This window comes from Falco rusticolus, chromosome 12, assembly GCF_015220075.1.
Source record: "Falco rusticolus isolate bFalRus1 chromosome 12, bFalRus1.pri, whole genome shotgun sequence".
NCBI lineage: Eukaryota > Metazoa > Chordata > Aves > Falconiformes > Falconidae > Falco > Falco rusticolus.
This window is the reverse complement of record NC_051198.1, coordinates 6,594,901-6,607,733: the sequence shown is the minus strand read 5'-3', so window position 1 is coordinate 6,607,733 and position 12,833 is coordinate 6,594,901. Positions and strand designations below refer to the sequence as shown.

Here is a 12,833-nt window from a genome sequence, read left to right as displayed (position 1 = left end):
GTATACACGCCACGGAGTTCTAAGCTCAGACTCAAACTTCAGGCAGAGTCCCAGCAGTTGATGTTTTTAGAAGGGGAGTAGTTGGTGTGGAATGAAAATACACAATTTTATCAAGCTCATTAGTCCATAACATAGCTATATTGTGATAAAGTGACTAAAACAATGATGTGAAGTTTCACTGCCTCTAGTAGAAGAATCGAGAAAGCTTCCCACCCATTATAATAACCTTATCTCAAGGCAGGCATGCAGGAAACTTGACAAAAGGTTTATCTAGCTGAAGTTTTAAAGAGACTTGAACTCCATATCTAGTGTAAATATATTTTTGCCTTCTAACCATGCTAATTTCATTACAGATATTAACGACTGCCGTGGACAATGTCAGAATGGAGGATCATGCCGGGTGAGCCATTCTTGTGGGGTGTTGTTTTTCTGTTGTTTTTTGTTTCCCTGAGACTTGTAACAGTAACAAAAACATTTGAGTCTAAACACAAATAGTGTGGAAAAAAGCAATTAGCTGGTATCAGTTGCCATTTGTTTGAGTTGGGGGGAGGGCCTGTGTCATGCTACAGCATATTGGGGTATGTCTGTAGAACAGCAAGGGTGAAAAATGTAACTGCAGTAAATGACTCGCTCTCACTGCCAGTGTCACCAGGGAATGGGCTGGTTGTTGTGCAGACTGCCTACTGTAAATGTAGATGCTCCCCTTCAAAACACAGAGTAATGCAGCTGCCTGGCCATTAAGAGCATAAGTCAGTACTGGGGGGTGTGTGTGTTCATTTTCCCCCCCTAAATAGACTTGCTATGTTTGGACATAGTAAGAGGATATGTTTTTTGGACTGTGTGTTGTTTTGTTTTGGGGTTTTTTTTCTTCCCCTTTTAAGAGTTTTTTCCTCCCTCTTGATACTTTCTTATTAACTCTAAACTTTCTTGTTTCTTCCCAGGACTTGGTTAATGGTTATCGGTGTATCTGTTCACCTGGCTATGCAGGAGATCACTGTGAGAAAGACATCAATGAATGTGCAAGTAACCCTTGCATGAATGGGGGTCATTGCCAGGATGAAATCAATGGATTCCAGTGTCTGTGTCCCGCGGGTTTCTCAGGAAACCTCTGTCAGGTAAGAAGCATGGGTGAAAGGCAGACCCTCAGCCAGTGGCGTTTCTACCAGCACTCTTGATCTGTACACCAAATGCCTTGCATCCAGTGAACCATAGTATAAAGCTGTACTTGATATCGCTGTCAGCCTGCCAAGAAAGTGCTTGATTAATATATATTGGGGGCAGAAAAAAGAAACCAACAAAAAACCCTGATGGGTTGCTGAGGATTCCTTTTATTAAACAGACCGCAAGTGTTTGCATGTCTGGTTTTGTTGCGCACTAACTATTAGCTTTGAGTGGCTGTTTAATATCAAGAGTGCCGTCTGCTGAAATAGTTGCAAGTCTAACTACACTCGCTGCGTTATGAACAATTCATTGAGGCAGCAGATAAAAAGGTCAGATTGCACAATGTTTGTGACTGCTGCCGTAGTGAGGGAAAGCTATGATAAAGCTTGTTTCACTCTGCCTTCCCCTGTTCCTACCCCCCACCTTTTTTATTTCCCTTTCCTTCCTCTGCACTGCTTACAGCTGGACATAGACTATTGTGAGCCAAATCCCTGCCAGAATGGTGCCCAGTGCTTCAATCTTGCTATGGACTATTTCTGTAACTGCCCTGAAGATTACGAAGGGAAGAACTGCTCCCACCTGAAAGATCACTGCCGCACAACTCCTTGTGAAGGTCTGTGTTACCTTGCAGGTGACCGGGAATGAACAGCAATAGTTTGTGCCCCTCCCCTGGCTGGAGCCATAATGCAGCTGCAGTAGTGTAGTCACTGGTGTAGCTCTTGGATAACGAGGCTGAATTGTGCCTTATGCCTCAGTTTATAGAAGATGATGGGTAATATTTGTACGTAGCAGCTATTCAATTGTGTTCACAGGGACAGAAAACACGTGTAACAAATAGCCTGCTGTGTTGAATTTATTCTAGGCCACCAACGTAGCCCAGCAATCTTCAGATAAGATGCTGTGATTATTTTATGCGCAAACAGTTGGTATATTTTTTTTTTTTACTTTAAAGCAGCAAGCGTATTTGGCAGTGTCAGGTTAACGGTTGGACTCGATGATCTTAAAGGTCTCTTACAACCTGTGTGATTCTATGATATGTATGTCTTTTCAACTTCCATCACTGGAAATTAAAACGTTGCTCTTAGTTTTAGGAAACCAGACAGAATGGCAATCCTCACACAAGTCTCTGCTTTTTCTACAGTAATTGACAGCTGTACTGTGGCAGTAGCTTCTAACAGCACGCCAGAAGGGGTTCGTTATATTTCTTCAAATGTCTGTGGTCCCCATGGAAAATGCAAGAGCCAAGCAGGTGGAAAATTCACCTGTGAATGCAACAAAGGATTCACTGGCACCTACTGTCACGAGAGTAAGAGCTAAAAAGAAAACATATTTTACTTCCCCTACTCGTTTTGGAAAAAGATTCCGTCCTTTCCTCCCAGACTGCTTTAAGGTTTCTTTCTTGTAACAGTGAACCTTGGAACTGCTTTAAGTTTTCATATCCCGCTTGGGCGAGGCAGATTGGAATTTGCTAGGCCTTGGGGAAAGTTCACAGTAATGAACCTTCTGGCCTTGAATTGTATGTTTTTAAAAACCTTATGTATACAAGGTCTGAGGTAGTTAATAGGGGGGTTGAATGTGGATCTTAAGGACTCCTGATTTTTTTGTTTGTTTGGTTGGTTGGTTTGTTTCTAATAGTAATTGTTGAGTGACAGGCTCATCACTTTGTGCGCTGTTTTTCAGCTATTTCTTATCTTGCTTAAAACCCTTTCTCTCAAAAGGGTCTTAGAAATGGAAGTAGCACCAAATAGTCTGCAATAAGATGACTTCTGGTAGCTGTATGATATTTTTTCTTTTTTTTTTTTTTTTTCTCCTCCAAACTGTTGCAGATATTAATGATTGCGAGAGTAACCCCTGCAAAAACGGTGGCACTTGTATTGATGGCATCAACTCCTACAAATGTATCTGTAGTGATGGATGGGAAGGAACATATTGTGAAACGAGTAAGTTAAGCAGTTCAGCATGCAGAAGGATTTCCTGGAAAAAAACCAGGAAAGGAATGGCTGGTACTGTCTTAAGATGATGGTGACCAATGCCAATTCAAAATAAACTCCCCTTCAAAGGCCACAGAGGACCAGGCTTTTGTGTCGGAACTAACCTGAAGTTACGTAGCTGGATGGGGAATAGAACCTGGCTCTCCTAACTGTTTGGCTTGCTGCTCTGCCCTTTGGATAACTCTCTGTAAGAAGCCCTTCGTGTTGGTGCACACCATTTTAGGAATGGCGTATCTGCGTATCACGCTTTGTTTTGTTAGGCTCAGAAAGAGGAGTGAGTGTTCAGCTCCTCTCCCCTGACTGACAGGATAGTTTATGTAATAGGCCTTTTCACTTCTTGTTTACTGAAACAAGATGACAAAATGAAAACAAACCGGAGGAATGTGGTGGAATAGTCTTTGTCTCTGTAACAGTGCTTAAAGCTTTAAAATACTGACTTAAGTGTTTAATCCATGATTGAAATACAGGCCAAAACTAGGGATTGGGCATGCACCTTTCAAGCATCACGTGTTTGTGAATTCTGTAAACACCACTTGAGTTACTTTCTCTCCTTAACGTATCTAGATATTAATGACTGCAGTAAAAACCCTTGCCACAATGGAGGAACTTGCCGAGACTTGGTCAACGACTTCTTCTGTGAATGTAAAAATGGGTGGAAAGGAAAAACTTGCCACTCTCGTAAGTTCAGCATTTCCAAAACATAACAGGCATGATCTGTTAGGCTGCTTAAACTTGTTGAATTGCATTAAGAATGCACCAGTATTCAGGGTAGTTTGGGTTCTTCACAGGTGACAGCCAGTGCGATGAGGCAACGTGCAACAACGGAGGAACATGCTATGATGAGGGGGACACTTTCAAGTGCATGTGTCCTGCAGGATGGGAAGGAGCCACTTGTAATATAGGTAAATACCCTGCGTAATCACCAGGAAGCAGATGCAGCGCTCAATCTGTGACCTCAGTTTTTCCTCTTGGCTCAGTTTTGGCAGCTGTCTAACAACTCAGCGGCAAATCTTGTTTCTGTTACAGCGAGGAACAGCAGCTGCCTGCCAAACCCCTGTCATAACGGCGGTACCTGCGTAGTCAGCGGGGATTCTTTTACTTGTGTCTGCAAGGAGGGCTGGGAAGGACCCACATGTACTCAGAGTAAGTTGTCTCTGCTTGAACTTTTCCAGAGTGTTGCATGATGAGAACATTAGCTCATCCTGTCGCCCTCGGAGCCGAGATTGAAACCAGAAGGGAAAGCTTGTTTGATGTCGGCTTTAGCATCACCTGAATCTTTGTTTTTAATGACTTTATGTGATAGAGCCTTGACCTGGGCATGAGAAAGTTGCAAATGAGCTAAGTGGAGACAGATGTTGTCTTGTTTTCTCCTGCATTCTTTTTCTAAGAGCAGCTCTGTCTGCTTCCACTTCCCCCCCCCACCCCATTAGATTCTTTACAAGGATCTCTTCCTGTGTACATGTGTTCCACAATGTAGTTAACAAATTTTGTGGTAGAAGCCTGGAATCAATTTAGTAGAGAATTTCAGCATATTTTTGTTAAAGTTGAGCAACACATAACTTGGGTATTAGGGGAAGTTTGATCCTTCTTTACCGACAGTCGAGTTGTAGCGGTCAAAGTCTGCATTCTGCATATTGAATGTTGTCTGGTTTTGCTTTGCAGACACCAATGACTGCAGTCCTCATCCTTGGTAAGTTGAGTATGTTTATCTTTCATCCTTTCCTTGTTGTTGTTGTTGTTTTAGAATTCTAGATTGCTTCTTCTGTAGCAGTTTTTTAATGTGTATAATGACTTCTCTTTGTAGTTACAATAGTGGCACTTGTGTGGATGGAGACAACTGGTACCGCTGTGAATGTGCTCCAGGCTTCGCAGGTCCTGACTGCAGGATCAGTAAGTGTCTTGACAGCACTCTTGATTTTTGTTTTGCTTGAATCTTGTTGCAATCATCTTAATTGAGTTAAGCGATAGATCAGATTAATGATAGATGTCCTGTGTCTTCTGTATCCCTGCCCAGATCGTGGCTGTGGGGAGGGCAGGAATTTAACTGAAAACAAAAGAAATCTTAAAGTCTGTTCAGCTGGAACTGAAACCTCTTGGTTCAGCTGAGTGGGCAAAATGCCCTTCAGGGTAGTCTTCCCAGTTAAAATGTGTTTGTGCGGCACAAGTTTCTGCTTGAGATAAAACCGTGCCAGCCAAAAACCTTGTCAATTAATAATCCACCTACAAGCCCTGAGGTGATGTATGCACTTCCCTGTAGTGTAATAATTATTACAGGTAGGAGGACACTAACGCTTTTTTTTTTTTCTAATAGCAGCCACGGAATGACAAGTTTCATAGTAGTGTTAAACCCCTTTCGAGCTGTATTGCTGTCATCAGTTGAAGATTCTAGTAGCAGGACAGACCTGGAGTATGTCAAAGGAGAGGAAGTGCGGCTGTGTGAGAAGGAATGTGTCCTTGCCCTTGAAAAGCTTAAGCAGTCATAGGGGTCAAGTTTTGATCTTTGCTAGTGCCACACAGCAGAAACTTCAAAGAACTTGCTGTGACGTTATACTGGCGCTGCTAGTAAGAACCCACCTCTGAGCAGACCCTAGAAAATGAACATAAAGCTCCAGCAGGCAAAGCTCTTGTATGTTTTTTCTGACAATGTAAAAGGATATGATAGAGTAACTCTTTTATTCCCTCTCCTTCCCATCGTAGATATCAACGAATGCCAGTCTTCACCCTGTGCCTTTGGAGCTACGTGCGTAGATGAAATTAACGGGTTCCGTTGCATCTGCCCACCAGGTCGCAGTGGCGCAGGATGCCAAGAAGGTATTCCAGGTGTCATAGCTGGTCATAGCACTTGTAGCGAGAGCTGTGTAATTGCATGTGAACAGGTTTGTGGTTGTATGGGTGGGTTGGGTGGGTTTGCTCAGTTGGGTGTTTTTGGGGGGGGGCATGTGGGGTGTGTGTGGTGTGTTAAGCAAGTATCTACATTTATTGAAGAAGCAAACTTACCACTAGGTTTAGGTGAACCTGGGTGCTGGGGTTTCTTTGACTTGGTGGTTTTTCTCCCCATGTTAAGTTTGTAATTCTGTTCAATCCCTTCAGTTACAGGAAGGCCTTGCGTTACCAGTGTTCGCGTAATGCCAGACGGGGTTAAGTGGGATGATGACTGCAATACCTGTCAGTGTTTGAATGGAAAAGTCACCTGTTCTAAGGTACATCTGTCCTGCGATTTGAGTTTGATTACTTCCTCCTGTCCTGTAACCAGTGGTTACTTAGCGGTATTTATTCTCTTCTAGGTTTGGTGTGGTCCTCGACCTTGTGTCATACATGCCAAAGGCCATAATGAATGCCCAGCAGGACATGCCTGTGTTCCCGTTAAAGATGACCACTGTTTCACTCACCCTTGTGCTGCAGTGGGGGAATGTTGGCCTTCAAATCAGCAGCCTGTGAAGACCAAATGCAATTCTGATTCTTACTACCAGGACAACTGTGCCAACATCACCTTTACCTTTAATAAAGAAATGATGGCACCAGTAAGTAGCAGAACATAGCATGTGCGTGCCATGGCATGGGGAGCTTGCTTCCCAGAGCATGAAACAACTGTTTAAACTGGTAAAAGTCCAGTAAAAGCTGATGCTCCCTTATTATCAAAGAAAATGGAAGGTATAGAAGGATGAATACAGACTTCTGCCCCCAATGCTTTTGTGTCCAGCAAAGAGCACGTGCTGCTTTGGAGGGAATTCCACTTCCTCTTCCCTTGAGAGCTCTTACTTCAGAGCAAAAAATAATTCTTTTATCTGTGTGTTTGTGTGCATATATATATTAAAAAAAAAAAAAAACCAAAACCACACCACCTTTTTTTTTTGTATCCTCCAGGGACTTACCACAGAGCATATTTGCAGCGAGTTGAGGAATCTGAATATTCTGAAGAATGTTTCTGTTGAATATTCCATCTATATTACCTGCGAGCCTTCACACTTGGCAAATAATGAAATACATGTTGCTATTGTAAGTATTCCTGGAATATTTTTAAATGCCTTAGTAGTTAATTGCTGGGATACGTGTGCAACATGTGGATTTCATAAAAATCATAATTCCTGGCTTTGTCAGCACTTCTTGTGGATTACTTTCCATTCCAATTCCCTCTAAGAAGAGGGAAGAAGTCCTAGTTACATGTGCATACCCGAGAGCTCCCATCTGGTGGCAACCGGAATCAGAGCAGCAAAACACTTTTCTGTTATATTCTCCTGAGCGCTGCTTATTGGGGGGTTTTGGCCTTCTTTATAGGGATGGGGACAAAAATTCTGCGTTAGTAGTTTCTGCCCATAGCTGGGCTTCTTGTTTGTTTCTGGTCTGTTTTTCAAAAGTACTGACAGCCTTAACTGACTGGGAAAGTTTATAAATAGCAGATTACCCACACATCTGATCTGGCATTTGGTATTTACTGTGTGTTGTCTTCTGTAGTCTGCAGAAGATATAGGGGAAGATGAAAACCCAATCAAAGACATCACAGATAAGATTATTGACCTTGTCAGTAAGCGTGATGGTAACAACACACTAATCGCCGCAGTTGCGGAAGTCAGAGTACAGCGGCGACCAGTTAAAAACAAAACAGGTGAGCTTTTCCTTGTCTCCAAAAACTCGCATGCTTGCCATGACCAGAACAGTCTCTGGGAGCGGGTGAAGCTTTTCTCGCTTTTGAGATTTGTAGCGAGTCTGAGAATCTGGTTCTTGGCCTTGTTAGGGAGGCTTTGCGTCAGGGAATTACTTAAAAAAACAAACCCAAAGTTCTGCAGATGCTTTAAAACAGTGGCTTAACCTGCTAGAAGGGCTGTGACTCTTCTGCATTCTTCGTGGAGAAACAAGGAAGAAGAGGAAGGCAGCTGGCTGGCTCCGAAGGCTCCCTGTACTTACCTGGCGTTGCCGCTGTCCGGGCGCGATGCGTTAGCTGGTGGCGGAAGTGTCGCTGCGTTTCCGCAGCACGCCGGGCACGTACCAGCACCTTGCTGCCAGCTGAGAGAGAAGGGCCCGCAGCAGTTCCCCCCGGGCCAAGCTGCGGCAGGGTGACGTGGGGAAGCCCGTGTCGCCCATCCCAGCGTGGCTGGCTCTGCGATACCAGGAAGGTGTTTTGCCACGAGGGCTGCCAGGTGGCACTTCCCCCTCCTGAGCGCGCTTCAAACGCCCCGTGTTCAAAAAGAGCCAAGATTCCCCTTGTGTTACCGTCTGGACACCTGTGAAAAAATAAGGCTTAAGAAGCAGCTGTGTGTTCTTTGTGCAGTCCGGGCTCTCCACACTCGCTTTGCAGCAGCGTTAACTGCTCTTGTCTCTCTTCCAGATTTCTTGGTGCCGCTGCTGAGCTCGGTCCTGACAGTCGCCTGGATCTGTTGCCTGGTAACCGTGTTCTACTGGTGCATTCGGAAGCGCAGAAAGCAGAGCAGCCACACGCACACGGCGTCGGATGACAACACCACCAACAATGTAAGGGAGCAGCTGAACCAGATCAAAAACCCCATCGAGAAACATGGCGCAAACACTGTCCCGATTAAAGACTACGAAAACAAAAATTCTAAAATCGCCAAAATAAGGACACACAATTCCGAGGTGGAGGAAGACGACATGGACAAGCACCAGCAGAAGGCCCGATTTGCCAAGCAGCCAGCGTACACTTTGGTAGACAGAGATGAAAAGCCCCCCAACAGCACACCCACCAAACACCCGAACTGGACAAATAAACAGGACAACAGAGACTTGGAAAGTGCACAAAGCTTAAATAGAATGGAGTACATTGTATAGCAGACGGTGGGGTGCTGCCATGCAGGGCCTTTAAATATCATTATAAAGGCACTCAAGAGCTTGTAGTTCTTAAACTGTTGTGTAATATTTGAGTCTAAGGCTATTATTTACTTAGAATCCCTGTGTTAATTTAAGTTTTGACAAGCTGGCTTACACTGGCAATGATAGTTGCTGTGGTTGGCTGGAATACCAAGTGCTGCATTTCACATCTATGCAAAACTAGTCAAAAGTGCCCTCATGTAAATTCAGCTGTAGCTGATCCATCATGGAACCGTTTCATAAGGTATTACATAGCCTTATTACTCTGCCGTAGTGTTAATTTTTTTTTCCTGCCAGATGTTCCAATTTATACAGTTTCTTTAGAATAATACTTTTATTTATATTTATTGAATCTGAGTTTTTTGTATATTGGTTTTATGGTGACGTACAACTAGTTCTGTATTTGAAAGTGCCTTTGCAGCTCAGAACCACAGCAACTATCAAAAATAAGTTTATTATTTATTTTTTTATTGTATTTTTGTTGGGGGCGGGTGGGGGGAACTTGTCAGCAGTTGCTGGTAAATGAAGAATTTAAAGAGGAAAATGTGTCAAAAATAGAAGTTTGTATAGATATGTAAATAATTCTTTTTTTATTAATCACTGTGTATATTTGATTTATTAACTTAATAATCAAGAGCCTTAAAATATCATTCCTTTTTATTTATATGTATGTGTTTAGAGTTGAAGGTTTTTGATAGCATTGTAAGCTTGTGGCTTCTCTATTTTGAATTTATTTTCTTGTTACATGTTGCCTATATGCCAAAACTAAGGTGTTCTAAAATAGTTTATTTTTAATAGGATGGGCTTTCACGCCTTGATGCTGGTTTTTGTACAAAAATGTCAAACGTTTGAAACACCTTCCATAGTATCACTTTAAGACTATTTGTAAGTACTGACTGAGGCAGTTTAGAGAATTAGACTAGAACATTTTTATTTTTTTTTTTTTTGCTGCTTTAGACTTGAAGAACGAGTGACAGGCAGATAATCTGCTAAGAAGCAGTTTAAGGGAACAAACCTGAGCTATTACTTTATGTAGATGAAATGTGAGTGGATGCATGTAATTAAAATATCAAATTAGCGTGTGAAGTTGGAAACACAGCAATCTTATTTTGTAAATTCTAATTATTTTTTCTCACCATGAATATGTAATACTGAACCACTTGTAGATTTGACTTTTTTTGTAATCTACTGCATTTAGGGAGTATTCTAATAAGCTAGTTCTTGAATACTTGAACAGTAGAATGTCCAGTAAGATCACTGTGTAGGTTTGCCATAGATTACACTGCCCGCCTTAACAAGTGAGGAAATCAAAGTGCTATTACGATGTTTAAGATCAAAAGGCTTATTAAACATAGTAATCTCGGTGGTTAACCATTGAGATCATGAAGATACCTTGTATTGTGATATTAGTGTTACATGAAAATGCATCTTTGATGTGTTGTTCCTGGCAATAAATCTTGAAAAGTAATATTTATTAAATTTTTTGTATGAAAACATACAAGAGCGTGGAGATTATTGAGCTTGGAGGGGCTCCTGCCTCGGGGGTTGTGCAAACCCAGCAGCAGGGGTGAGGTTCCATTTCCAGGACCTGCCACCAGTGGTGGCAGAGTCAGTTTGTTGTTTGATGATTACACGCTCCCCTCTGGCTCCAAATCAGACTGAAAGGGTTTAGAAGCAGCACGCCCCTTGTTCCCAACAGCTTCTGGCTACCTCGCTGCTCTGTACTTCTGAGAGACCGATGATGTGACTGGAATTGTGCAACAAGTTTGCTTTGCATGGGCCAATGAGCTACCACCAGATAGTAACCAAATCTTAAGTAGCTAGGCAAGGTACAAACTGCTGACCTGGATGGGAAAGGCGCTGTAGATGATTCTGATTCCTAATGGGCAAAAAGTGCTTTCTAAAGCATAGAATAAACTCTTAAAATATTCAACACAACAGCTTTTAGTGCTGAACAAGTGCAGCCCCTCCTGCCTAAGAGGGGCTGCGTGTGTGAGGCCGAGTTAGCCATCTGCTAGTCTACTCTTTATTTTGGCATGTTTTACCAATGAAGCTGTTTTGGTAAGGTGCTAGTATGAAGCTGAAGGAACAACTGGCAGCATCTAACAAACTCAACCGAAAAACAATTCAAGTACTTCAGCTTAAACCACCCCGCTGCCAGGCAAGGCCCTTCCAGCCATGTTTTCTTTGTAGGAACTACAGATACTTTTTATAAAAAGATGGCTGCAATACAAAGTCAATGAACACTTACAAAAATCCTCTGAGCACCAGCCATAATAACGCTGTTCTGTCTTCTTTACAGCTGTATAAAAAATAATCATTTAGTGTTACTTTTTATTTCAAACTTGCTTTAAAAGGAGATTTCTAGCTTGGCGCGATGCTGCCTTGCAAAGGGGACTGCTCTGACTCATCACAGCCCCATGCTGCATAACTTCGATACCAGAGAATCATCTCTTTACCCCCTGCTAAATGGGAAGGCAACAAGATTAGCTTCACGGGCCCACTTCATAATTCCTCCTCAAACAAATCCCACCAGTATTTCTTTCCCTTTGTTCCCCAGCTTCTACAAACTGCGATAAAGCAAACACATTGTGTCGAAAAAAGCCACTTAAAGATAATGAAATCTTCCACCTGCCTCAGAAGCACAAAGCGAGGCTGTTCACTGGGCGCTTTTCCATACTTCCAATGCTGAACTAACCATCTTCCAGAGATCTGCCGGTCACGTAGGTCTCAAGTTCAGCAACACAGAAACCAGTCACCTCTTCTCAACGTCTGAAACATTTATACCTGAATTTGTGGGAATAAATCTGAGTCTGCCTTCTATTAAACAAAAAGAAAAACTAAACTGGGGCTTTTGCTAGTCCTGGGAACCTGTACTTGACAAGCTACCATGAACCCTACCGAGGCAAATTCTACTGACAGACTCAATCATTTAATGCAGTGACAAAGCTGTGCAGATCTCTGCAGGCCCAGTGTGGAGCAAAACTTGGGGCCCTCAAGCTTCAAAACTTGTCGAAGCCCTGGGTGCAGCGTTCCTGTATTCATTTCCAGCCTTCCCTGTGCTCCAAAGTACCGTGTTGAGCACGCGGAGGTTCTGCTACGGCAGTTTCTCTGTACACAGCCTGGTTTTCCTATACGACTCATTTGATGGCCACCTCACCGTGTTCCGAAAGTAGAGCCGCACAAGTTGTACGGGGTGGGGGATGAAGAGAATTCTGTGAAATTGCTGTAATGGTATTTTTAAGTTATATCCTCATATTGCAGTGGTAGCTTGAAAATTTACACAAAAACAGGCTTCCGAAGGCCAGAACCACCACCAAGCCAGGGGCCGGTGTATGAAGTGTTTTCCGTTGTCATGAAAATAAACAGAAACGCAAAGTTTAAGGCTTTCCCATTAGAACACCAAGGCACATTTATTTTTGTGGAAATTATACTTTGCCAGTTCACAGTTTACTACTCTGGGAAGATACATTCCGTTTAGTCAGGAGAAGTTTCCTGCTGCTAGTGTGTGTTTGTTCTTTAGATCCTTACTCGTCTAAGAACAGAAAAATGCATGTTTCCCGAGCTGCCGTTTAGACAGAGGAGTTTTAAAAAATAAAATAAAATAAAATAAAATTACTCTCCTTAGCACCCTCAGCCTCGCTCTACCTAAAGCTGATTGAAGCCGTCGAATCTGGGCTTGGTTCAACTCACGCTGCATCCAGCCACATCAAAGCCTCTGCACCTCCGCGTGGAAAAGGCCCATCTCATGTAGAGGTAACGAGCGAAAAGGTGCTGATCCTGCACGTTCCCTCAGCCGTAACGCCAACATATTCCTGTCACTGGGGGAAAGGCAGCCTCAGGAACAGCTGTTCCTGCATT

The 12,833-nt window shown here is 42.9% G+C and overlaps 1 protein-coding gene across 1 annotated transcript in view; it reads left to right on the top strand.

The window, feature by feature from the left end:
• JAG1 (jagged canonical Notch ligand 1) overlaps nt 1-10,470 on the top strand; it is a 36,818-nt gene extending 26,348 nt beyond the window's left edge. Inside the window, exons 11-26 of the mRNA XM_037405815.1 lie at nt 354-400; nt 942-1,115; nt 1,624-1,774; nt 2,303-2,467; nt 2,988-3,101; nt 3,717-3,830; nt 3,941-4,054; nt 4,179-4,295; nt 4,815-4,842; nt 4,957-5,042; nt 5,850-5,963; nt 6,243-6,352; nt 6,437-6,673; nt 7,017-7,148; nt 7,605-7,755; nt 8,476-10,470. Coding sequence (XP_037261712.1) covers nt 354-400; nt 942-1,115; nt 1,624-1,774; nt 2,303-2,467; nt 2,988-3,101; nt 3,717-3,830; nt 3,941-4,054; nt 4,179-4,295; nt 4,815-4,842; nt 4,957-5,042; nt 5,850-5,963; nt 6,243-6,352; nt 6,437-6,673; nt 7,017-7,148; nt 7,605-7,755; nt 8,476-8,933 — 2,312 coding nt within the window. The 3' untranslated portion in view covers nt 8,934-10,470. The remainder of the gene's footprint in view (nt 1-353; nt 401-941; nt 1,116-1,623; nt 1,775-2,302; nt 2,468-2,987; nt 3,102-3,716; nt 3,831-3,940; nt 4,055-4,178; nt 4,296-4,814; nt 4,843-4,956; nt 5,043-5,849; nt 5,964-6,242; nt 6,353-6,436; nt 6,674-7,016; nt 7,149-7,604; nt 7,756-8,475) is intronic.
• The last annotated feature ends 2,363 nt before the right edge of the window (nt 10,471-12,833 follow it).